Consider the following 27,540-nt stretch of genomic DNA (forward strand, 5'->3'; position numbering starts at 1 on the left):
CCTTTTGATTTTGCCCATTCTAGTTCAAGCAGGTTCTCATTGGTTCAGGTCTTTATAACCCATGTTTTCACCAAGGTCTTTGCAATGCATTTCTCTTCTTCCTCTAGTTAGCAAATATACTAGTATTCACCTCCCAGTTTTTCAGAAAGACTTGGTGATTTTTAGTAACTATCCAAATTCCCAAGAGGAAATCCCCATTTGGTTCATTATTTTCTCATAATCTTTTTATTTTTATGTTTTTTTTAAAGATTTATTTATTTATGTATAGAGAATGGGGGTACAGGCCAGATGTGTGGGTGGCTGGGTAAGAGGCTTCACCAGAGACAGAGTGGGGAGCAGAACGGGCACATTGACTAGAATACACTGGTGAGGGGATCAGCACGAGAGAGAGGAGAGGTCTGCTGCACCATGTGGGTCAGCTCCCTCGCTTGGACTGAACTCATGCTGCAGTGGTTGTAGATGGCTTTATATGAAGTGCTGTGCTTTAACCCCTTGAGCCACCTGGGAGGGCCCTCTTAATCTTCTTAGTTCTTTAAAAATTATTATTACTTAGAAGTGAAGCCATGCATGTACATTCACTGGCATAATTTCATAAGTGTTAGTTACTATTTTTCTTATTTGTAAATCAGAGATAAAAATGGTGATAGTACATTGAGGTCCAACATTATTCTCAGTTTTGACAAAACATTAGCTTAATTTGGAATGTTTCCTGATAGGTATGAACATTTTTTTTTTTTATTGAGAATGGTCATCATTATAAAAAGAGGGAAGCAGAGAGAGACTCTAATTGTAAAAGATTCACTTCAACTGACTATCTCTTTTTACAATAATACAACTGCTTTGATGGAAGCCCCAAAAAGTAGACATATGCTTACATCCCTTTGGCCAAATGTGGCTTACAGAAAGTCTGGGAAGGCATGTTGTTTGTGTGTGTTACTGCTTAATTGAAACATAATTTACATGTAATGAATTTGTGTGCTTTAGAGTTGTTCCCTAGATCCTCAGAAGGCCTTTTTGCATCAAATAGTCAACCCTGCTGCGAGCAGTTATTCCAATTGAGTGCTGGCCAACTTTAGTCTTCACAAATGGTGGCACCCTCTTGAGTTGTACTCTGCATACATCCTGGAAAACAACTTGTAATAACCCTAGGAATATTGCTCAATAATAATATATTATCAACACATTTGTAATATTAATTTGCAAACTATAATTGGATTTAAGGTAGCTGCTGTAATTAATCCTAACAGGTTTTGATTCTTAAGAACAGTTAAGAAATTAAGAAGTCTAAGTAAAGTTCATGAATTTTAGTTCTTGCCCAGCACTAATGAGTTGCATGAACTTGAACAAATCATTTAATATTTCTAGGCTTCAGTTCTTCATCTGTCAAAGAAGAGTCAGATTAAATGGCTCTGGCTCTAACATTCTATGATTCATAGGCAAAATGCAAATTTTGTATATCTGGAGGATTTGCATCTTTGAGTAGATTTCTATTATTACTTTGACAGTTAGAATTTGTATAGATAAATTGATGAAGGGTCCTGTTTCCATTTGTTATATTAAAAAAGCATACATATTCTAGAACAAGTGTGTGATATTTAAAATGCGTGACTTAGTCTGACCTAAGAGGCCTTTACAAAGATTGTCCTAGAACCCTAATTATATGGTCATACTAGATGCCCACTTAGCTCACTACATTTCAAATGTAGAGAAGATATCCTCATCAGCAAATCATGCCTTTTTGTGTGCCTGAGTAGTTGACACAGTGGTAGAATGAGGCAGTTTTGAATAGAAGCCTCATAAAGGTCTAATGTCTTATTCTGACATAAGACTCTTAAAAACAAGCCATATAGGGCCCTCCCTGGTGGTGCAGCGGGTTAAAGCACAGCACTAAGAAGCTAAAGCCACTTCCACATGAGTTCAATTCCTGCCTGCCGGGAAGTGATCCACATGGTGTGGCAGACCTCTCCTGACCCGCCCGCTGCTCCCCTCAGCAGTGTACTTCATCAATCTGCCTGTTCTGCTCCCAACTCTGTCTCTGGTGAATCCTCTCACTGCCTTGCACCTCTGGCTTGTACCCTAGTTCTGTATGTATAAATAAATAAATCTTAAAAAAAAAAAAAGCCAGATAAGTAACCTGCAACTTTGTACCACCATTTACATGTTAATCCTTTTATTTAACTAAGTAAATATTCTTTGTGGAGGATAGAAATTGAGCATTGTTTTTAAAAAATAATAATTTTTGGCAGGAATTTTTGCACATGATAGTAATTATTTTTAAGTGAGTAAATACTGAAGCCATAAACTTCTTTGGGTACTGACAAGAATATTGTGATTCTATCTAGAACTTCCATTGCCAGAAAAGCACATGTACTTTTTTAGAGTCATGGTGACTATTTAACTTTTCTAAAGTAATAAAAATTTTCCCAAAGGTTTATATTTTTTTTCCATTTAAAATTTCGCTATCAAGAATCTTTAACAAATACTTTGAATAAATCTAACCAACTGCAACTCTGACTTCCAGCTGTCATCAAAGGTCTCCAAAGAATATACTTTGATTATCAAACTAGATTGACAGGGATTTAAGAAAAAAAAAAAAAAGAAAAGAGACTTCAGAAAGCCACAGGATGGTTAGTCCCTTTGTTCAGATAGATTCCCCTGCATAAAGCCATAGAGAAGTGTTAATATAAAAAAAAAATTCCTTCTCTTTTTGAGAGAAGAAACCTAATTATTACCTAGACATGACTGGCATGGCTCCCATTTCTGCATGCAGACACTCTGAATGGAATCCTCTTACACTGCTAAGTCTAAACAATATGACAATCACAATTTCGTTATCTTCCTTAATTGTTCAGAAATACTTTGACAGATATTTTCCCTGTTATCAAAACTGTCTTATGAGAGAAGAAAAATTATTATTCCTAAGTCAGGACATTGAGTCACAGAATATTGTCTTGCCAGAAATGATGTATTTGGCACTTGATTTGGGACTAAACTTCATGCTGCTGTTCCTTAGCAATGCTCTTCCCTAAGTTCACTGTGGGGATGTAGCAATAAAAGGAGAAATACTGCTCAGAGAAAAGCAAAGAAGCATTTGTTTTCTGTCTCCCCTATCATGTTTCTTTTCCTCCAGTACTCATGCCAAAGCAAAGTAAGTTAGCCTTGTTAGTGCCCAGCTGCACAAGCATTTTGTGGCCACCAAACTACTAATTGATATAATCTGTAAAAATCCATTTGACCCTGAATGAATCAGTTCTTGCTCCTTTCTTCTTTTAATCCTCTCATTCTTTCTTTTGAGAGTCTTCTCTGGAATATCTTTGGATCCATGGCCACTCTGCAGGCTCAGTTTGTAATAAATATCTTTCACATTGGTTCCTAAAATATCAGCCTGGTGACCCTAAATCTATCTCCCAATCAGTCAACTTAATAATCCACTGGAAACTAAATATCTGTTCATGTTATTTCCCTGATTAAAACTCATTAATAATTTCACATGATGCTCCAAGTGGTGGTCAGTTTACTCAGATCCAGTATCCCCATTTGTAACAAGTAACTATAACATCTCCCAAAATGAAATCCATAAAAACTACAGACAGCCTATACATATAATTGTAAAATAAAGTCAATATAACACCCTATCAGTGTAAAGTAATATATACCATGATGTGCAAATGTTTGGGCATGATACCACCAGGAGACACGGTATGTCCTTATATGTAGGCACACAGTGGCTGTGATGTCTGTAATGCAGATGGATACAGTGTGTTCATGACTCAAACTCATGAGTAGGATCATTGTCAGTGATATAATTTCTAAATCTTTAAAAAAAAAAAAGAATCTGTTATCTATTTATTTATTCATACAGAACTAGGGTACAGGCCAGAGGTGCAGGGATGGTGAGAGGATTCACCAGAGACAGAATAGGGAGAAGAATAGGTTGACTGACGAAGTACACTACTGAGGGGAGCAGTGGGCGGGTCAGGAGAGGTCTGCCTGCCATGTGGATCACCTCCGGGGCTGGGGATAGAACTCACATTGAAGCAGCTGCAGCTCACTTACAGTGCTACTGTCCTAACCTGTTGAGCCACCAGGAAGAGCCCTAAAATTATGTTTTCTTAACAAGCTTCCAGGTGATGCCTATACTGCTGGTCCATGGATCACTTTTTGAACAGACATGCCTTGAGCAGAGGACTTCATTTGTTTCCAGATGCTAATGATATCTGGTAATGTTTCAGTAAAACCTTAAAGTCCCATAAAAGACTAAAAATTCTAGCAAGATGCCATATGTTCCAGAATAACTATTACCCATGGAAGTCAACAACCTTAGGTCCAGAGAAAAGAAAATACTTTATCATTCTGTAAATATCAGTATCTTGGTTGGCCTCTGCTCATATTCTGGTGCCTAAAACTAATGCATAAGATTCAAATATGGTGTCATGGCCCAGTGTTTTAGTTCTTGGAAGAAGATAATAATGAGCATGTATTATTTCTGTAAGGAACTCAGAATCTTCATGGCGGAGGAAGATTAGATGCGATGTCAACCTTGTTAATACCCTTAGAGTCTGGTGGTTTACATACCAGGAGATAGCATATAAGAAGAGTATGATCTTTCTCTAAGGTCTAACATATGGGCAAATGCCTATCAGACATGTACTTCTAACTATATCCTTTGTTAATCCTTATTAATAGTTTGTATTATAGCGGGCTGAACTCCCTTGGGAGGTGGTGAACATGAGAAGACAGTAAAATTTGTATACAAATGCTAATGTGATTTCATTTGTAGTCATAGGTTGAAGAATCTGTGGACATTGGGGAGGGATATATTGTTGGTAAATACTGAGAATTATCAAATACCCCCTTCAGTGTTCACTATTATCACATACCTGTTATCACTATATATATAATTTTTTTCCCCATTTTCATCTTTCATTTGACATCTTTTGTATCAGGTCTATGTAGTTTTTCACAAAATGTTCTTCCTGATCTTTAAAAAATTGCTCATCTGAGACTTTGCCAATCTAGAGTCATAATTTGTGGTACTGAAGGTAAATCTTTTCTTGACTTTTTATTGAGAGCCAACAACCTTCTTTTTCAAAGTCATGATCTCTAATTGGAAGAAAAAAAAAAGTCCATCTCTTGTTATTCAAGTCTTCAATCTCTGAGAAAGCTTTTAAGGTCCAAGGAGATTTATTCTGAATTTCATTGTTTCTTTCTTTCCTAATGAATGAATAAAACTGTGGGTGTTGTGGTTGATTCTGGGCTGGGTTTCTTTGAACATTAACTGGATCTTTCAGAAAAATAAATTACCCACATCAGTCTTGCATTCAGCCCTGTCCTGTGCAGTAAGCATCCTATATCCATTCTCGTCCAGGTGGGACTTCCACAGCGTTAGCTAGTCTGAGACTATCATTCCTGGGGAGACTTGCATACATGATGTCTAGTAAGGACATTTCTAGTTTCCTTTTTTTTTTTTTTTTTGAAATGCCAGAGATGAGAATTACCAATGAATTGGCAGTAGTTGGGCTCTTTTTCTTTTTTAAGATATATTTATTCATACAGAGCTGGGGTACAGGCCAGAGATGTGGAGGGTGAGAGGATTCACCAGAGACAGACTGGGGAGCAGAACAGGCAGATCCATGAAGTACACTGCTGAGAGGAGCAGCGGGCGGGTCAGGAGAGGTCTGCCACACCATGTGGTCACCTCCAGGGCAGGCAGGAATCGAACTCATGCAAAAGTGGCTTAAGCTTCTTAGTGCTGTGCTTTAACCCGCTGTGCCACCAGGAAGGGCCTGTGCTCTTTTTCTTTTACAATTTTACTCATAATTTATTCAGTTCATCCAAGAACTATACATCATCTTCCATAAACCAGACATGTAGAAAGAGTTATCGAAATCTTCTTTTCCATCAAGGGGACTATTTGTCTCTCTCTAGCTCATGCTTTGCTTGTACTGAGATTGTTCCACCATCATTCTTAAGTCTGAAGTTAAACTATTATTTTTGTTTTATCCTAAGAAATTCTCAGGATAAATATGAGAATACTGCTGTCATTTAAGATTTTCATGTCTTCTTGGAGCTAACTTATAATTGGTTCTAATATTAACTAGCTATATATCAATCTAACCTTTTGAATTTGGATAGGATGAGAGGGAATGGTAGAAAAAAGGTCAAATAAAACAAAGAATGAGCTAATATAACTTAATTTACCATAAAAGGGCAAAAGCTGTCTGAAATTTTCAATCTGAAATAACTAGGGGATTAAAGAAGAGCAATTTACTCTTGATGAAATTAGTAAATTTGGTTTTAAGGCATATTGTTTAAATTATAGTTATTCCCCTAAATAAAATGATAATTATTCCCCATCAGCATTTAATTTTACTTCTGTACAATAAAAATAGATATATTGCAAGATACTCATATATTGGTGAATTATTATCTGTGAGATTTAGAAAACTATACATAAAATCCTGAAGTTGTTTATTAACCTTAAAAGTTTGCTTCATTAACTCCATTAATTGGGGGAAGTGAATGTGATCATAATTATGCTGAAACAGAGGATGGATCAGATTCACAAAGGCAATATGTTGTAAATGTTTATGATGCTTGTTTATTATAAATAATAAGCAATTATTTGTACAATTTTCTCTTACACATTTTTATTTAAAATTACATCCAACCTGGATCACTCATTTTTACCAGGAGCTTTTTCTTCAGTGCTAATCAATGAAACCTATAAACTAAATGAAATTTAGGAGCTATCATTTAGTTGAGTGCACATATTATGATTTTTATCTACCAATATTTCTGGTTTTTCTTTTATTGAATTAGTAAGAATGCTATCTACAACAGGGGAAGTACTCCCCTCCCCACCCCATGGGGTGTCCATAAGTGAAATATATATATATATGTGCTAGAAAGATCTGCACCAAAAAGGGCTGACTATTCTTTTATTGTCACCATGAAAGATGAGAAATCTATCCTTTGCTTACTAACAAAAGTTCCTTTTGTATGGACAAAGAGAAAAATGTTGTCAAAAGTTATAATACTGCAAAATCTTTACAAGATTCCAAGTTTACCTATGAATTATTCTCTAGATGGACACTTTATCTGAGCCACTTAAATAGAGCTTTAGCGGCCAGAGTTATCAGGACAGAGTGCTTTGTTTCTCATATAAAGTAAAGAAATCCTTTCATTTGTTATTTGCCTCTGACACAGAGTCACTGTCACTCCGGAACTGGTGTGAGCCCTGTGCAGAGTAACAACTCTTGCATAACAGACCACATCTCCACAAACCATTTTAGTTGTTTTTTAAATCACTCCCATGAGGCACTGACAATAAATGTGCAAATAAAATAAAACAAAGCAAATCTACAAATTACTTTAGTATAAAAGTTAAATATTAATGTTTTGCAAGTTGACATTAATATTTTAATGTTTTCAACAAATCTAAAATACTGATTCACTTATCTCCTTAAAATCTTAACTGAAGAGACTTACTTAAGTTTAAAAAATTCAGCAGTTAAGTCATGTTACTTTATTATCTTCCTTATAGCTCATGGTTGAAGGACATGCCTAAAATTAGTACTCACCACAGGGGGAAAAAAAAAAGAAACTATGTTTTTATGTCCCATACAGAGAGTTGTCAACATAGATTTTGCTTTGTTCTGTTGCTTTTCCCTCTGTGATCTGAGTACTTTCCAAAGGTATCTTAGCCCAGAGAAAATCTAAGCAGTATCCAAACCACCACCACAACTGCAGTTCAAAGCTTGATCAAAAGGTTGATCAAGATGGAACACAGAGATGTTGGATACATCAATTAATAGTGAGTGGAGAAAAAAACAATTTAGAAAAGATCAGGCAAATTGAAACCATAACGAGATACCTCCATACTTAATGTTAGAATAACCATAATCACCTCAACCCCCCTCCCCCTCCAAAACCAAGTCCTCCCAAAATCTAAAGACATCAAGTCCTGGTGAGATTGTAAAACAATTGGAATGTTCATATATTGCTGATGAAAACGCAGAATGTTACTGCCTACTTGGAAAATAGGTTGGCAGCTTGTTACAAAGGTAAACATGTACTTACCATGTAACTGATTATTTACCTAATTAAATGAAAACTTAGGTTTCCACAAAACCTGCAACACATATTTATAGCAACTAACTGTAATCAACAAAACTCAAAAATAATCCAATGTCCCAATACTACTGAAAGGATAAACAAACTTTGGTATATCTAAATGATGGACTACTTCACAGCATAAAAGGAATGAAGTTTTGATACATGCAACACATGATGAATCCTAAGTACATTAGGCTATGTGAAAGACACCAAACCTAAAAGATGACATACAATATAATTCCTTTTATGTAACCCCATGGAAAAAGCAAACTATGAGACCAGACCTGAAGTCATTACTTAGTGAGTGAAGGACCAATCAATCGAGAAGAAGGGGACAGATATGAGAATGTTCTAGTTAAAGCTGAAGTCTTTAAGTACATTAAGTTCTTTCAGACACCAATGAAAATCTCTAACCTATTCCTAATACTTTGTTGTAAACTGGGGAAAATGGCAAGCTTATCTCCCATTTAATTCTAATACAGTTATGTGCCCACTAACAGACTTACATGAGAATCAATATGAAAAGCTGGGTAGGTTCTTGCCCAAAAAGCATTCCATTGTCTGATAAGGGAGGCAAGTTTAAGGTAATTCTATGAGACTAATTCTATAATAAGTGTGTGCCCTAGATATGGTGGTGACAGCAAGGATGAAGTAATTGTCGTGGCTGAATTTAGGAAGGCTTTATAGAGGAAGAGATGCTTGAACTTAGCCTGGAAGCATGGAAAACAATTCAAATGAGGTATTTAGGAGTAGGAGGATGGATATCCCAGAACCAGGAACGACAACTCAAAGCAATGGGGAGTTAAAGTAGCTTGACTTATTTGAACAACTGCATGTGATTTAGTATGAGGGGGACAGAGTTTGGGTACAAGGAAGGAGAAGAAAGGAATTTTTTTTGACAGATAATGGGGGACCTCCTATGTCATGATAAGAGTTGAATTTTCATCCAGCAGAGAAGAGGTTAAAAACTGATAACATGAATATTAAATTAGAGCTTCATATGTTTATTATTAAGAATGTGGGTGTATTTCAACATTAAATGTTTTAGAAAATGTGTATACAAACCAGACTTCCAAGTTCTTTTGAAAAATTGGAACATCTGGTAACCTAGGACCTACATTTGTACGTGGCAACAATGACTAGAGTCAAAAGCCACTGGTTCTTTTAGGTGCCTGTAGGTGGAGCATGTACCTGGCCATCTGAGTACAATTATAACCACCACTTGGTATCTTACACTGAGCCCTTTACTCAATTTTGATACTTTCCTTGTAACAACAGACATTTGAACTTGTGCCTTCTGCTAAAGACAGTGGGGAGTCACTGAAAACTCAAGGCAGTGAAGTAAAATGATCATATTTTTCACTATAAAAGGATTAGTCAGACATGAATGTTGCGGATGGATTGATATGGAAAATCTAAAAATGGGGAATCTACCTAAAAATAAGTCTTACAGTTTAGGAAAATGATGATGAAAGTTTAATTGGATTTAATAGGTTTAGGACTGGAGGAAAAAAACGAGGTTAGACAGTTAATGAGGATTCAGTGACAGTTTGTAGAATATAAAGGAGAGAAATGTGGTTAGAGTGGTTTTGACTTGTACACCTGGGAGCTATGAGGCCATCAACCAAGGTAGGGAATATACATTCTGAAGAAAGGACAGTTGTGTTTTGAATATGTTGCATTCAGAGGTGTGTGGGTTACCTTACAGGCAGTTGAAAATGCAGATCTAAAACCTTGGAGTGACAGTGCATTCATAGCTCTGGAGGGCCAGTGGTTTAGTGAAAAGGAAATAGCTAAAAAGGAAACTCTGGGAACACCAGAGAATACATAGAGGGGTGGGCATAGCTGATTGATGAAGATGTGTAATCAGTGCTATTAATTTTGACATATTACTCTTTAAACTAGGCTTTTATCCAATTGTTAGAGAATTTTCTTATTAATTTCACAGAATATGACTTCATGTAAGTGTTAACGACAATATTACTCAAGAATTAAAATTTCCCTCTATGTAATCCATGGAATGTATATGACATACAGAATCACTCACATGAGAAACCCAGAAGGTCATAGCGCATCTGATTCCTAGAGAAAGACAATATAATGTAAAAAATCTCCAAGATATTTATACATAATGATGTATAAAAGTATTGGTCAGTAACATGAACTCTGTTATATAAGGACCTTTCCGCATTACCTGCATGCAGAAAACTTGCACAGAATATTGAAAAAACAAATACAAATTTCTTTTTTTTAAGGCTTATTTATGTATACTGAACTGGGGTACAGGCCAGAGGTGTAGGGGCGGTGAGTGGGGAGCAGAACATGCAGATCGACGAAGTACACTGCTGAGGGGAGCATCAGGAGAGACAGGAGAGGTCTGCCACACCATGTGGGTTACCTCCAGGGTGGTGGATCAAACTCACACTGAAGTGGCTGCAGCTAGCTCACAGTGCTTTGTCTTAACCTGTTGTGCCACCAGAGAGGGCCCCAAACCCAAATTTCTAACTCAAGTGTAGTGGTAATTAGATTCATACTTTTATATGTTCTATTTAACATGCTTTTATGGATTAAGACCAGTTGTCTCCTGAGTGAAAACTACAGAATTTTCTGTGAAAGGGGCAAGCTATTCTTCTGAGAAACATACACTGAAAGAATAATTAGAAGATTGGGGAAACTGGCGGAATGTATAAATTAGCTTCAGTGGGGTTGTCACACAGAGGTAAAACCAGTTAAATCTTGAGCATAAAACAAATGAGTGCACTTGGTCGTAGTGTTTATCTGCTCAAAACATTCATTTCAGAGGTTTACTAAGACTTTATGGAATAGAATAAAAGTCCCCATTTCTACAAACACATTGTAATATCAGTGTAGTGTCCTGCCTCTTTTTTATTATCCATTTGGAGAAAGTTCAAGAAGACAGGATTTATTATTTTATGAATGCTTGGGGAATTGAAATGTGTAACTGCCCTTAGCATCTGGCGTGGGGGTGGTGGGCGATAATCTGAGTGAGGTTTCTGGGGTGGATATACTGACCCTTAACTCTGCATTTATCCATTTTATTTCCCTCTTTCCTTTTGCTTTTTCTCTGTTAAGATGCCCACTACTCTTCTTCCTTCTTCATTCTATCTGTTCCTCCTGCAGGAAGGCATTCAGGCAATATGCATATATCAACATGAACTATATCTCATTTGAAATATTTATTGCTGAATAACAATCCAAGTGACAGGGGTTCTGCTAATGTTAATGGAAGTCACTGTCTTTGTGACTTTTTCCAGTTAATCTTCTTGTGATCTCTGCTTGACTTCTCTTCTTGGCCCCCTGTATGGATAAGATGTAATGAGTTTGTGTGAGGAGTTTAAAACTACACTGCCAAGATCTTTAAATTATCTGTTGTTGGTGCTGTGCTATACCTAAAAACACTGAGCAGAGGGGAAAACATCACCCTCATTGAAGACAGTCTGTTTGGACCTTATAAGTTAAGAAATCCATAAACTGTAATCACTTTTATCATACTCTATAATCGCTTTCCTTAATTTTCATTCTCAGCAGTAATCTCAATTTCATAGTTCCAAAATAGTCTTCGTCTCATTAAAAAAAAAAAAAACCCAAACTGTTTCAGTGATTACTATCTGAGAATTTCTCTTGAGGTTCTGTTCATTAAAATACTAACTTTACAGGAACTATCAGAGCTTCGTAGTATATAGTTATGTTAGTATAAAATTGCAAATTTAAGAATACTGTTTATTTACGTTATATAACATTTTCTCCCTTTCCATATCATATCATTCTAGTTAAAGAAGCAGATTCTAGATAACCTCTTTTCGTCTCTAATCTGTTTCACTTGCATTAATTAGGCAAATGACTTGTTAGGCAAATTGTGCTAGGTATTTTATTTTTAACCATAGCCCAAGATAATAAAGTATGAATCGCGCTATCAAAAATAGTATAATTTCTGGGGTTGGATGACTTTATCAAGAACTCCTGACAGTGAAATTATCAATAATTATAGGATTCTACAAAAAGTTGTCTCAATGTCCTTAAGGAATGTTTGTAAGATGCCAGATACCTTTAATGATGAGTTTTATCTATGGGTTAAACATTGTAGTGGATTTTGTGGATTACAAAATTGCATAAACCTTAACCTTAGAATAGAAAAAGGATGCTAAATTGTGATTAAACAAGGCAATCTTTAATAAATAAGTTACTAAGTAGATTCAACACATGTTTAATAAGCAGTTACTCTGTGTCAGGCACTGAGATAGTTTCTGTTGGAGATCAAAAGAATAAATTAGTATCCTCTATCCACTGGGAATGATAACTATCCGCATATATAAGCTTTACCTTTCTCAAGACCTTCACTCATAAGGTATATGCCCTAAAGCAGAGTCTTAATATATTCTGAACTGTTCTGTTCTTTTACAAACTAAATCCTCCTTCTTTCTGAAGAATAGTTCAAAGCTGACTCTTGTTCCCCCAGTTGTATAAAATCTTAAGGACCTTAGTCTATCTTGTTGATAAAAGGCCAAAGCAGTAAAGGGAGAGAGGAGGGGAAAGGTGTAATGAATTTTGGTCAATGTAAGGAATTGGTCAGTTTAAAGTTTCCTGTTGAAATTATGGAGTCCCGGAAGTGTCATATTAGCTGGTAGTGATCTGAACCTAAGGTTTAGAGACTAGACAAATATACAATTAATATGACTTTTAGACATTTAGTCACCACTCCCCCACCTCCTATGAAATATCAGTGCTTCACCTGCTCTGGGTGAAGAACTGGCTTAGGAATAGGGTTTGCACAGTAAGTAAGGCCAAGTACTTGCTAGTAGGGTATTTAACGTGCAGTGAAAAACACAGATAAAACACACACACACACACACTGAAACACCAACTTACTAATAATGTAACTTTGTATAGTGGTAAGTAATGTGAAAGCAAAGTCAGATGTATGAGAGTGACTGATGTGCTAAAAAGTGATTATTTTCACTATTCATGGATACAGGTCAGATGTAGGATAGACAAATGTTAGTAAAATTGGTAGGAACCCGAATGTCCCTGAAGAACAGATGAACAGGAATGTGGGCTAAGCCTGAGTGTATAAGAGTGGCGAGCAGAGGTGGAAGAGGAAAAGGAAATAGAAGCTCTGGAAGTTATAAGAAATAAGTTCATATGTGAGTTGAGTCTAAATATACCTTAAAAGATCAAATACTCCTTGAAATATGGCCAATGCTAGGCATTGGTAGTGGTTGTGGTGTGGTTATATACACATGAACAGCTGTGACCCTATACCTCTAGCCATACACAGGGTTGTAAACCAATATTATCACAATATAGAAAAATTTAAAAAAAAAATAAGTGGCTAATAGAAACCCATTAGCATTAGAGGAGTTTGAGTAGAGAAACAAAAATAACCCTAAAGCTAATGTGCCTATGGAATGAGTTGGATTAAAGATGTTGAAATTAGGGAAGTCAGCTAGAAAGCAATTACAGCAGTTTATGAATATTAACTTTTGGGTAGCACTTCCATCTTATTTTTTCATTCATTTGAACATACACAATGAATTTTTTTGTAGGTATCAATTTGTAAGGCACTGGATGGTGAGCCAATCAGCAATGATCCACGTTCCCATGGATATTATGGTCTAGAGAGGAAATAAATAAGTCTGAAAGTCTAATTTTGAACTTTGATAAATACCTTGGAAGAATAGTAAATGACATTATGGGACTGTAAAATGGGATGTTTTAACCTCGTGAGGGCTGGGTAGATATGCCTTCCCTGAAAGATATGGAATTGAAATGTGGAACTGAGCAAGTATTACGAGGAAAAAGTTTGGGGATGCCATGTAAAAGGGAAGAACATTCTAAGCAGAGGAAATACCATGTACAACATCCTCATATTTAGATGTAACCTGTTCAGAGGTCTGTAACATGGCCAGTGTACCTGGGACACAGAGGAAAAAACTGATTGATTTGGCATTGTGAGTTGGGGGCAGATATAAGAAGGTCAAACCCTGGAGTCCATGTAGTCCATGATTGGGAGTTTAGAATTTGCCCCAAGATCAATGCATACCAATGAAAATATTACACAGTAAGATGGGAATATGGCTAGGAAATAAAACAAGAGTAGATGTAGAATGAATCCTTGTACTATTAGGATGGGAGCCAAAAAGATAGAGTGATGTGAATGAGTTCAAGAAATAGTTGGAGGTGTAGTCAACAGTAGGTAATGGATTATATGTGGAGTCTCAGGGACAGACAGTGTCAAGATGATTCCTAAGTTTCAGGTTTTGTGCAAAAGGATAGTGTTAGCACAACACTCCTGCAAGGTATCCTTCATTGTTATTCTGTTTTGCATTAACCTGAGGTTAAACAGTGCACTCCAGGGAATAGCATTTATGAGTCACAGAGGTAGGTTTCAAATCTGGTTTATGATTTTGAAGCCTGGTTTATCTTACCTGTACTGTACTTCTGGATTGATTACGGAACGAATAAAGACTTGCTGGCTCAGTGATGCAACACAATAATTTGGGCCTTTTGATCACAAAGCCACAGAATCTTAATATTAGAAGAGCTTCTTAAAATTATAAAGAGCTTCCCTGGGGTGTTTTTCAAGTTTGTTTGACTATGACCTACCATGAGAAATTTATTTTTCATCACTAACAAACACACATTCTCACAATGGGAACAATTTTAAAAAAGAAAGAAAAAGGTTTTACTGTGATGACACAAGTTGCTCTCTGAAATTTTCTGTTCTTTCATTAAAAAAGAAAACACTAATTCCTATACACAAAATTAATTCCGTGATTTACTAATGCCTTGTGAACACTGACATGAAAACTTACCTAGTTCTCTTCATTTTTTCAGAGACTATTTGATGCCCAGAAATGGGAAATTATTTCCCTAGGTGGCATAGCTACCAAGCGTTTTTTGGTTGTTTTTTGTTTGGTTGGTTTTTTACTGTTAGCCCCATTTTCATTTTCTGAGTCTTATACAGTTTGGCTTTGCCAGTTTCACAAATAAAATTTATAGGTTTGTAAATTTTGTCCCTTAGGGGAAAAAGTCTAGTTCCTGCTTGTTGACATTTAGTTTGTTTCTTCCTCTACAAATTTTTTTTTTAAGATTTATTTATTTGTGCATACAGAACTGGGGGTACAGGCCAGAGGCTCAGGGGTGGTGAGAGGCTTCACCAGAGACAGAGTGGGGAACAAAACAGGCAGATTTACGAAGTACACTGCTGAGGGAAGCAGCGGGCGGGCCAGGAGAGGTCTGCCACACCATGTGGTCACCTCCGGGGCAGGCGGGAATCCAACCCATGTAGAAGTGGCTTTAGATTCTCAGTGCTGTGCTTTAACCTGCTGCGCCACCAGGGAGGGCCTCTTCCTCTACAAGTTTTGTTTTACACTAAGGTTAAGACCTTCCAGGACCCAGTTAAATCAAACATTGCAAGATTCTATTTGAAAAGAAAGGACATTAAATTGTCAAGCTAATAGTACATGATCTTTGAAATTCTGAGAAGGACTAATAAAAAGCCACAGCAAATGGAAAGCAGTTATCAAAGAGAGGTGATAAAAAATGCACTTAGGAAGTCACCCAAGAAACCATGGGACAGTTTTGAAACAGAGGAAAAACTACATCTTTTTGCTAAGCAAAAATGTCAAGCAGAGAACAGAAAGCTTTAATAAGGCATGTGAAATCACTAGTACGGTATTTCATGAGAGAAGTTTAAACATAATTTGAACATGTAAGATTAAAAAGTGTAGTTAGGTAATATTGAAAAACGGTGGGACATTTGGAAATAATTTAATGGAACTATCAGGCAGTTGAAGATTTAATGAAATGAAAATTTGAAGTTTACTCAGCCTAACTGAATTTAGAAGCTTATAGGAACATTTAGGGTGAAGACAGAAGAAAGGATTTGCTTCCTGCCTTTCTGTACATGTCTACTAGCATTGATAGAAATATGAATTAGTTGTTGAAAATCCTGATAACATTTTCTAAATATTTTCCCCATCAGACAAGCAGAAGTGAGGTTAGGGAGCAAGGAAAAAACTGGCCTGGGAAAAAAAGGATTAAGTGTTATATATAGGGGAGTCAGAAAACAGCAGCATGTCTGTTGGGCTAGCTTTTCTTTCTAAAGATAAATTCAGGGGTAGAAGAGAAATATTGTCACTTGAACTTCCAAGTAGCGCCTCAGAGCCTCATCCATGCACCTATCCAACAAATATTTCTTGAGTCTGACTAAAGTGCCTGGTGCTGTACTAGACTCTGGGCACTGCTGATTACTAAGACAAATTTGGCTCCTTCCTTTAAGAAGTTTGTAGCCAAATGAGCAATAAAACAAACAAAGATGGTCTGCTGCATGTAATAAAATGGAGGGACAAGGTGCTAGCAAATTAAAGATGTGCCTGACCTGGGCATGCGGGATAGGGAAGTCTTTCTAGAGCAAATGATATCTAAGCTTAGACTTGAGTCAAGAGAAGGAAAAGTACGCCAAATGAAGTGTGAAGAGATAGGCTTGTTTACTTTGAAGATTACATTATATCATGTGCTTAATATCTTTTTTATAAAACATAGGCCTGGTATACAACAAGTTCTCTCATATATTGCAGTTTTTATTTTACTACTGTTGGTTATAATCTCAGATCAGATGGCACCTTTACTACATGAACAATCCATCTCTTGCAATGTTTCCATAAATATGGCTGATAGAATTCAATATGAATGTTTCATTGTCTATTATTATTTAACTGACACATAAAATACTGATGTTCCTCATTGCAATTCATTTTGCTTGCAGAAGCAAATTAGAGAGCACATAGTATATTGTGATCTTTCTGGATAAAGAAAATATATAATAGAATCAAAATAACATAATTTATAGGAACTATTTATTTATCCCCTTAACACATGAGAAAATTGGGCTAACCATTTGCTCCAAGTAAAACTCTTGTTGGTCATTGACAAAGACAAAAAAAAGCAGGTGTTCTGGCTAACATTTCAATGCTCATTTTCATTTAATTCTCATTACCACATAACCTTGTAGAATTTTTTTCAAAGTGCTCAACTTTGATGTAAAACTGTGCAAATATTATTACCCTAATGAATTTTCCATTATTACCTTTGAAGTTTTCATGGGCTTTATATTTTGTTCCCCTAGTGTTTTATCCACCCTAAGAATTTATGTGTTTATTAATTTCACTTGAGCTATTATTACTTTTACATTAAACACAGGCTATGTCTGCAGTGCTACTAACCATTTTTATTTTAAGCCGTTAACTTATTATTTTACAATAGACAAGCATATCTTTAACTTCAATTTGTTCTGTTAAGAGTTCATTCAGAGACTATACCTTTACCAGGAATATTAAGGTATTAACAAAAGACCTGGAAAATGTTCTTTAGTAAAGAAATCTACTTAGATTATTAGCTTTCCTTAAAGTGCTCCTGACTGCCAAATAGTAATGTTCTTTCATGGTTATTATTGTCACACAGTTATGTTCAGATGCTCTGTTCAGAGCTATATAATTAACAAACCCTTTAAAATAAAACCAGTGAAATGTTCTTCTGGTCTATTCTTCCTTTTGCTTCAGTGTTCACTCAAAAGTCTTCTATGCTTTAGCCTATTGTACTAACATTGATTCCTATGCCCACTTGACAGCATTTCCTATTCTTGGATATTTCAGAAATAACATAATTGGTTGTCATTCTCTCCACATGGGAGTTGTGCAAATCCCTTGGGTCCCTCTGTGGGGATTCATTGAATAAGAAGGTTTTCAATGGAACCCCTTTCCTACTAGATTTTTCACTGTATCTATTATTTATTCTAAACAGCTCTATTTTATCTCACTGCTTGGATACCAATTGCTGTAGAGCCTGTTGTTAAAATTTCTGAGCTCTAGTTACTTAGAACATAATGCTAACATCAACAGCCTTCTCTCTTTTATGATTATAATTACAAATGATTTTGTGAGTTGCTGATTTCAGGTAAACCTCAAAGTCTTCCTGACCATTTTTATGATTCCAGTATTTAACAAAGCCATTTAATTTCTAAAGAGTGAAGCTGGCTTGCTTTAGAGGTTCCCCCACAGAATTTCACATATATTTCAAATAAATATATACATATACGGAAGTATACACACACACAGAACTCATTGACTTTTAGTTATTCAAGTTGCATTCACGTCACTATTCTATGGTTTATGTGCCCTGTTTAAAAAAAAAATACCACATTCTTAAATTTCCTAGAACAAATGTTATTTAGGCTTATAAATGACTAGTAAAAGTAAATTGTGCAAATTGGTATATAAACATATCAATAAAATTGAGGTAAATCAGTTTATCTTCTTGCTAGACTTGCCTTTGGACACAGAAATATGCTGTAGTTATAGATGTTTACTTATACTTTGGTTTTCAAGGTCATATTGTGTCACATATGCAAAGGCTATTTAATGATAATTTTCATGTTAGTCTTAAAAGATGAATTAGTTTCAAACCCTAGCTTCATTTATTGAAATTTATAGGCACAGTCTCAGTACTCAGGCAGAATGTACGCTATTTTTCTGTTCATTATTTCAATGTGTCTAAAATCTTCCTCCTGTCTCAGAACCTGGAGGCTACAGTGTTTTATTATATAAATCTCTTTGGACATACATCCTATTTTATGGTTTCTTTTGTTCTTTTTTAATAAAATTTTTAGTATGGAAAAATTTAAGCATATGCAAATGTTTATCATCAAACTTTAACAATTATCAATTATTTAGTCAAACTTGTTTCATCTTTTCCATATTCATTGGGTAACAGTGAATAAATCCCCAGAAATCTTACCATTTCATGTTTTCATTATTATTATAGCTAAAGCTAAAAAGACTCTTTAAAAATAAATCACACTATAATCATACTTAAGAACTTTAACAATATTTCCTTGATACCATCAAATAATCAACTTTGGCATATTTCTAATTGTTTCATACTTTTTTCTAGATTTGGCTTATTCAAATCAGAATGCAGCTATGATTTACTATTGCTTTTGGCTGATATATTTGTTAAATCTCTTCTTGTCAATATTCCTTCTTTCTTATATTTTATCCTTTCAAATTTTTCAAATTTTAATTTTGCTAATTGCTTCCCCACATTGTTATATAATGGTTCTCCATTTTGGCTGAATTTCTGGCAACCTGATAGATAGGTTTAGAAAATTAATCATATTTCTCTATGTTTTGGAAAAATAGTTCTTGGCAATGTTGTATAATTATGTCAGGGGTCCAAAATACCTGCTTTACTATATAAAGTGTTAATATTGTTCATTTTGTTTAGTTGTTACAAATCTGATTTATTCTTTGTAATGTTTCCCACCACATGTTAGGGTAAAGACTTTTCATGATAGATGTCCCATTCTTTCATTAGGTGTCACAAACTGGCATAATGTATCAATAATTCTACCATTTCTCCATTTATTAGATTTCATTTAAAAATGTTCATTTTGGCACAAAAAACTAAGATGACACTTACAGGTGATTTGGTGTTGGGGATTATACCAGAGGGGAGAAATCAAACATTGTACAAAAAATGAACAATAATGTAAAAATCAATAAATCAACATATTAAAAATTAGGGGTAGGGGAGATGGAAATGCATCAAACTATGGTGATGGCACATGGGTGATTTGGTGATGGAAAACCCACGGGGATTGTAAGTGAGATGGAAAAATGTACAAAATGATGTAAAAATAAACTATTATATATAAATAAAAAAAAATTGGGACAGTGTATGTAAGTCAACCTGCCAGTTCTGCTTCTACTCTGTTTCTGGTGAATCTTTTCTCACACACACACACACACACACACACACCTCTGCCCCTCCACACACCTCTGGCCTACATCCCAGCTCTTATATGCATAAATAAATAAATATTTAAAAAAATGAAAATAAATAAATAAAAATGTTCATTTTGATAAAGTAAAAAGGAAGTAATACTGGCCACCTATGATGCGTTAGCACTTGCTAGACAATATAGGAAGACAAAATACATACACATCATGGACCCTGAACTAAAAGGAAGAATAATGTGTTCAGGATATTCAGAGAATAATTATCATCTGGTAAGGGAAATATGAAAAGATAGATGAGTTTGGGTTGGTGGGTGTTTTATGAAACCATTGGTCATGTGCTGGACCAAGAAAAATGATATAAAACATGTGTAAAATAAAAAATAGATTTAAAAAAGAAAAATGAAAAGAAATAGGAAGAAAATAAAGTCATTCTAGGTGGAAAAATAGTTTGGACTATTCCATGAGGTTCTTACAAGAAAGATTGTTCTTACAAGAAGGACTATTTTTACAAGAAGGACTGTAGAGATTGTACACTGGCTAGGTTAAAGCGGGCCATTGGATAGGTGTGAGAAAGCTACACTATTTAGGTCCTGTTTTGAAAAATTGACATTATCCCTGTCAAATTTCGGGTATTATCTAGATACATATGGCTGGTAGACTTTGGGTAGATTAGGAAATTAGAGTGAAACGGCCTCATGCACATTTTGAAGTCAGACACAGAGATGTGCTAGGTAAACCCATAGGGAAGGAGGAACACATATCAAATAATGATCACAGAGTGACTGGTGATCAAAGAGAGGATTACAGCAGAATTGGAATGTAAGTGGACACAGGAGGCAAAAAAAAGTAATATCCAGGGTAGAAAAGCAGGATGCAGTGTAATGGCCTAGAAAGGAACTAGTTTTAAACATGAAGAGATGGTTAACAGAGTCAAGTACCACCTTGAAGTTAAGAAAAGAGAAACTGAGTAAACTCTCCTTTGGGTATTTTGAAGGGACATCACTGACAAGTCTTGAAAGGACACTTGATCTTTAGTTTTAAAAAGTCTTGAAAGGACACTTGATCTTTATTATTGCTTTGGCTCTTTAGGGTCTTTTATATATATATATATAATATTTGCTCAATTTTTTTTCTTTTGTAGAATTTCATTGAAACTTTGATAGGGATTTCATTGAATCAATAGATTGTTTTGTGTAAAATAAATATTGAGACTATGTTAATTCTTCCAATTCATGTTCATTAAATATCTTTCCATTTCTTTAGGACACTTGAGTTTGTCATATCATATAATATAGATGGAAGATAGGTTACAGGAAGGAATGGGTTAGAAGCAAGAGGTCAGGACAGAAACCACAAACCTTTGTGTTCAGGAAAGAGGTTCCAAAGAAGAAAGTAAATGTGATGAAAAGGATAAGCAGTAGGGAGAAGGAGTGTTTACTCTGAGTGATTGAAAACCAAGCCTGAATTCCATTATTATATTAATGAATGGGGAAATTTTTAGTTTTAGAAAACAAACTGATAATGAAAGCTTAAAAAAAAGATGAAACATTTATTCATTTTACTAATATTTGTAGGATATTTTATTAAATTTTCATTTTATATACTATAAATGATGAGTCATACCTATAGCAAATGCGTAAAGGTATGAGGTAATTAATTTATAAATTAATAAATCTAGTTTCTTCCTTTTATAGGAATTCTGCCTGCCTGTCTCCCCTCCTCCCTTCTTCCTTAACTATATGTATACATAGAACACATTGAGTGTCATTACTTTGTTAGTTTCATTGGTCTTCTGTGTACAAAGGTAAATGCATATTTGCTATAAAAGTATCACTTGCACAGAAAGGTTTAAAGAATGAATGTTTTAAAATCCTATGAAATGATGCTATTCATAGATAGCCAATGTTGTTACTTTGGTAATCCCCTCCAAAATCTCTTTCTATATATAGATATATAGTTGAGATTTCATATTAATAATGCCATAATATTAACGTGCTTTTGTCCCTTCATTTTTGCATTTAATAATGTTGTAGGAGATTTTATGTCAATGAATACAGCTATTAGCATCCTTTTTCAATGGCTATCATTGTACCATAATGCACCATTACTTTTAGCTATCTCCTGTTGTTAGACATTTAAACTCTCCATTTTATTTTGTTTAATCAGCCCTGCATTGAATATACCTGTGAACAAATAGTGTGCACTTGTTCAACAGATTGTGTTCTTATTCAGTTTCCCTGAAGTGGGGCTGTGGCACAAAGGTTATCCATTTTTTCTATTGTGATGCATACTTACATGTTGCTCAGTATCCTTCGGGGAGACTGTATCAATTCTACTTCTACCAGTAAAGCATATCTGTACCCAGGAAATTATTTTACATATCTTTAAAAAATATGTTCTTCGGCCTTCCCTGGTGGCGCAGCGGGTTAAAGCACAGCACTGAGAATCTAAAGCTGCTTCTGCATGAGTTCAATTCCCGCCTGCCCCGGAGGTGACCACATGGTGTGGCAGACCTCTCCTGACCCCCCCGCTGCTCCCCTCAGCAGTGTACTTCGTTGATCTGCCTGTTCTGTTCCCCACTCTGTCTCTGGTGAAGCCTCTCACCGCCCATGAGCCTCTGGCCTGTACCCCAGTTCTGTATGCACAAATAAATAAATCTTAAAAAAAAAAAAGTTCTTCTTTCAAGCTCATTTTCTTCACTTCCAAAATAAGCAATGCAATATATCATTGGTTTTTAAGCTTTTTAGGATCTTTGGATCATTTAAGAATTTTAAAAATCTACAGAACTACTTTCCACAAAAGCACACGTGTAAAAACACAGAAAGTTTTATGTACTATTTATGGGAATTCACAATTTTTGAAGTCAGTTTATAGACTATTCAGGATTTTACTCCTTAAATCAAATAATCTCAAAATGAGGCAATTTTAAAGTTGCTTACTCCTTTTAGCACTAACATACAAATACACACCTTGAACACATATCACATTCTCATGTGCACATCAAATTTTTATGTGTATCTGGGAAAATTTTGACATGTACTTGATATCAAACTTAGTCTTGCAATCTGTAAAATCACTTAAGCATGCATAGTCATTGAAATGGATTCTATTTATTTAGGTTCTTCAGTGGAGAGTCCACCAGGAAGAGGTAGCAAGACTAGAAATGGAAATTTCTGCCAGAAGAAGAGAAAAGGAAAAGGAGAAAAAGAAATTGTGGAAGAAGAAGAAGATGTTACAAAGAGAAGAGAAGAAAAATCAAGTATGAAATCTGCTGTTGCTGTGAATGTGTGAATGAATGTTTATTTGCCTGATTGAATTGTGATTGATCTCAGTCTTTGTCATGAAATTATAGGCAGTTCTCAGAAAGATTGATAGGGCCTGGTGGGGTCACTATCAGTTTATTCGAATTGCAAAGATTTGTGGGCATGGAGAACTCATTTGATTGATGTGCATGAGCACAGATACTTGTGACTAGAAGAGGTGATGTACATAAAGAGAGGATTGCCACTGTTAGGTCTTATACTAAGTAAGGATATGGCAAAGACCAGAGGTTCTGGGATAGCATTTTGGCTGACTGAGTACAGAAAGTGTCAAAAGATGTCACTGTGAAATATATCATACTGAAGCAAGGACAATCTGTGGAATACAAGAAAAGCCCTTTAGAGAACTCACATCTGGATTTTTTTTTTTTCATGAAACATATTCATCACTCTACTTTGGAGCAGGCATTTATTTCCCAGTTTTCAAAATACGAATCAAACACTTATTAATACCTTTAAAAGGGTTGCTGATAACCTGTGGAAAGTAAAACATATTTGAGGGGAGATTTTTTAAATACATATAGGATACTTAAACATTTTTTTTTCACATCACAGTTTATAGAATTTGTAGTAAAACATTTCTGTGGGAGATTTTATAAAATTTATTTCCTTTTTCATAGAATTGCTGACTTCTGTGGAAATAATTCACAAAAAGGAAATGGGTATTCAATTCTATAGTCTAATATACCTATATGGAATTGATCTGCATGATATAAAAAATTATTTCTTTAGGAAATCTGCTTAAAGTGCTGAGAATGATTAGTTCATAGTTCATGCTGGGCAAGCTTTTTTGTTTTTGTTTTTGTGAACACAGTTGACACTATGCTATTTAAACAACAGGGCTTATGAAGCATTTGTCTAAAAGTTTTTCTTCAAAACTGACTTGTGGAGGAATAGAGGTACTCAGATTTTAAAGCTGTAGTCAGGTTTTCTGTATTTTTTATTTTCCAGTTGTTGTTCTTGCTTGTCCTGTTCCCTTAAGTCATGTAGTAACACCATACATAAAAATTACATGATTATTTGACAAAGTCAGTAGCTAAAAGATGTAATTCACAGTTTAATTTCTAAGGATCTAAAGTAGATAGTTTCATCATTTCCCTTTAAGAGAGTTGATGGTTAAAAGATAAAACTGCATAAATAGCTGAAAATCATATTTCAAATAATGTATGTGAACTATGCCTCTTTATGGAAGGTATTTTCTGTTATATAACTACAATAATGGAAAAGTATATCTTTATTAATTATGTTGTCTATCTGAGTTTCTTTCATAGCATTTCCCACCTATGAGTTGGTATGGCCATGAAAAGTAATGTATTTTAAAGTATCTGTTTACATAGAGTGCTATCTTAAGTGCCTTATAAAGAGGCTGAGAAGAAGTTCCAATGCTGCGGCCTTAAACAGATAGTGAAAGAATACCCATACTAACTAACTCAAATATTGAGAATTGGAGTTGAGCATTTAATTGTTAAATTTGAGTAGGGGAATTAGCATATTTAAACAGGAGAAAATGGAGGGACATCGATAGCTGTCCCCTTTGCATTCTGTAAGATTTGTAGAAGCAAGAGAAAGATATTTTGAAAGATGGGAGAGAGACCTTGAGCTAACAGATTAGCTATTGATATTTAACTTGAGATTTGGCTTGACACCAAAATAGCAATAACAGCAACAAAACTAACAGTAATGTAAGAAATAATTAGACAATGATAATGGCTAAGGTAATCAAAGGGCTATCCCAAGTGCAATTTAAAACAAGAGAGTACTTATGCTTAAAAGACTGAGCATTTTAGCACCATTATCATATGGGTAAATTGAATGTAAACATACTTTCCACAGTTTGGAATGCAAGATTCATTTATTTCTATAGTATTAAGGAAGTATATTTTAAAGATCATTTTTAATTGAAGTAATATGTAATATTTGTGGTTTTGCTTTTATGCTGAATTTAAAAAAATGACTTCCTAAAAATATCTAATTTGTGAATTCCAGAAGCTTGAAATATACTAAGTTTACATTTGGGGTATGCATTTTTATTGATATATTGTATTTTAAAGGTAATATTTGTGTGTTCATATCTATTGCCACCACAGTGCTTTTGAAAAGATCAAATTCTCTATTCCTAGAATATATTTTTTGGCTCTACACTTGCATGTTCCTAAATTGCATGTAGGTATAATGTTACTTCTGCACTTTCTACCAAAGGGCTTAAGAAATGACTATGAAATACATTTATTATTTTATGTACATAGATTAGAGGACAAATTAAGAGTTTTTGAAAGCTCTAAGTCAAATTCATTATCAACCTCTTGTAATTGTATAGGATAAGACATATTGTATTTTAATGATTTTCTTTTGTAAAAACTTCTGACATTTAGAAGATTTTTTAAGTACAGAAGTTGATGTTATAAGCATATGAGCAATCACCTACTAAGGAAAATGTTAGTTTTTTTCTGTTTTATTTCAGAGCTATCTTGGACTGTTTTCCCCAAGAGACATGGGGTGCACTGACTTTGAATTCCATCTTTATTTTCAGCATTGGAGCACTGTGTGTGTGTGTTGAATTATAGTTTGTCCAAAATATCCATGTGTTACAAGTGAGAAAGGAGATTCCAGTATCAATTCAGACATACTGACCAAAGTTCTCGATCGCTTTAACTATTTTATCTGTTAGAGATAAATTTTAGTTCTTTCAAGTTTAACAGCATCTTGCCAGAACTCTACTCTGCCACCTTAGGCAACTCCCCCTGACTTGAGTCTGGTTTCTTTATTAAGGTGTGCTCTGATACTGTTTCACACCTGTCTTTCTCTTCTCACAAAAGAGCAGCAGTAGAGATCAAGAAATTATGCTGCCTTAGGATTTCTGAACAAGTGAGCAGTTTATTCCTATTCTTTTTCCCAGAAATTTATGTTTTAGAGTCCATTTGCTGCAAAAAATAATTTAATTTGTATCCTATGCCAAAATTTACCCTGATCCTAAAAAGCATCGTTCAAATCTGCCTTTATCTTATTAGATAACATTTTCTTTTGTGCTTTAAAACTTTAAACAATAGTACTCAGTTTTCATAGTTTTATCTCAAGATTCAAGAAAAAGTATTTTATATATATGTGTGTGTATGTATGTGTGTGTGTATATATATATATATATATATATATATATATATATATATATATATAATTGAGGTGATATCAATTTAAAACATTGCTTGTGTCTTGCAGGTACAGGATCTCCCCTTCAGGAATTATTATCACACATAATCCACTCCCAAGATACTATTACAGTTCATTGTGCACTGTCCACGCTCTGTTTCAGTTTTTTCACCCCCCTGTCTCAGTTCTACCATCAGATTTCTAGAGTTTGCTATTAGTTTGGCTTTATCTGACTTTTTGTTTCATTTCTCTATACTCCACATTTATGTGACACCATCTGGTGTTTGTCTTTCTTCTTCTGATTTATTTTGCTTAGTTTAATTCCCTCCAGTTCCATCTATGTTGCTACAAATGGCAAGAGTTCAGCTTTTCTGTCCCTTTTTTTGGGATTGAATCATTTGTTTTCTTTGTTAAGTCGTATGAGTTATTTGTAGATCTTAGATATCGGTCCTTTGTTGGATGTATGATATACAAATATTTGCTATCATTCAGTAGAGTGTTTTTTTTTGTTTTGGTGACAGTTTCTTTGAATGTGTGTTTGCTGTGCAGAAATGTTTTAGTTTGATGTAGTTTCAATTGTTTTTATTCTTTTCCCCCCTTGCTGTTAGAAATGAATTCACAGACATCTCTGATGCTTGTGTTGTGGAGTGCTTTCTTCTATGTGCTTTATGGTTTTAGATGTTACATCCAAAGTCTTTTTGAGTTGATTTGTGTATATTGGGTGAGATAGTAACCTAGTTTCTATCTTTTGCATGTGGCTGTCCAGTTTTCCCAGTATCTTTTATTGAAGAAGCTTCCCTTGTTCCAGTGTATATTCTTCACTCTCCTGTCATAGATTGACTGTCCATAGAGGTGTGGGTTTATTTCTGAACTCTCAATTCGAATCCAATTGTCTGTGACTATTTTTGTTCCAGCTATACTGATTTGATTATTATAGCTTTAAGTGTAAATGATACCACCATTCTTCTTCTTTTTTGTTAGGATTGTTTTGGCTATTTGGTATCTTTTGGATTCCACATGATGTTCAGTATTGTTTTTCTGTTCTTTTGAAAAAAGCCATCAGAACTTTAATAGGGATCGCATTGAATTTGTTATTGCTTTGGGTAAGATGGTCATTTTGAGAATGTCAATTCTGCACT

General features: G+C 34.9%; 1 protein-coding gene across 1 annotated transcript in view; it reads left to right on the forward strand.

The window, feature by feature from the left end:
- The window catches only part of CCDC148 (coiled-coil domain containing 148), a 138,488-nt gene that overhangs the window by 53,377 nt on the left and 57,571 nt on the right, over window positions 1–27,540 (forward strand). Inside the window, exon 9 of the mRNA XM_004674634.1 lies at window positions 23,056–23,196. Coding sequence (XP_004674691.1) covers window positions 23,056–23,196 — 141 coding nt within the window. The remainder of the gene's footprint in view (window positions 1–23,055; window positions 23,197–27,540) is intronic.

The sequence above is a fragment of the Condylura cristata genome, unplaced genomic scaffold (assembly GCF_000260355.1).
Source record: "Condylura cristata isolate star-nosed mole 26May11 unplaced genomic scaffold, ConCri1.0 scaffold00002, whole genome shotgun sequence".
NCBI classification, from domain to species: domain Eukaryota; kingdom Metazoa; phylum Chordata; class Mammalia; order Eulipotyphla; family Talpidae; genus Condylura; species Condylura cristata.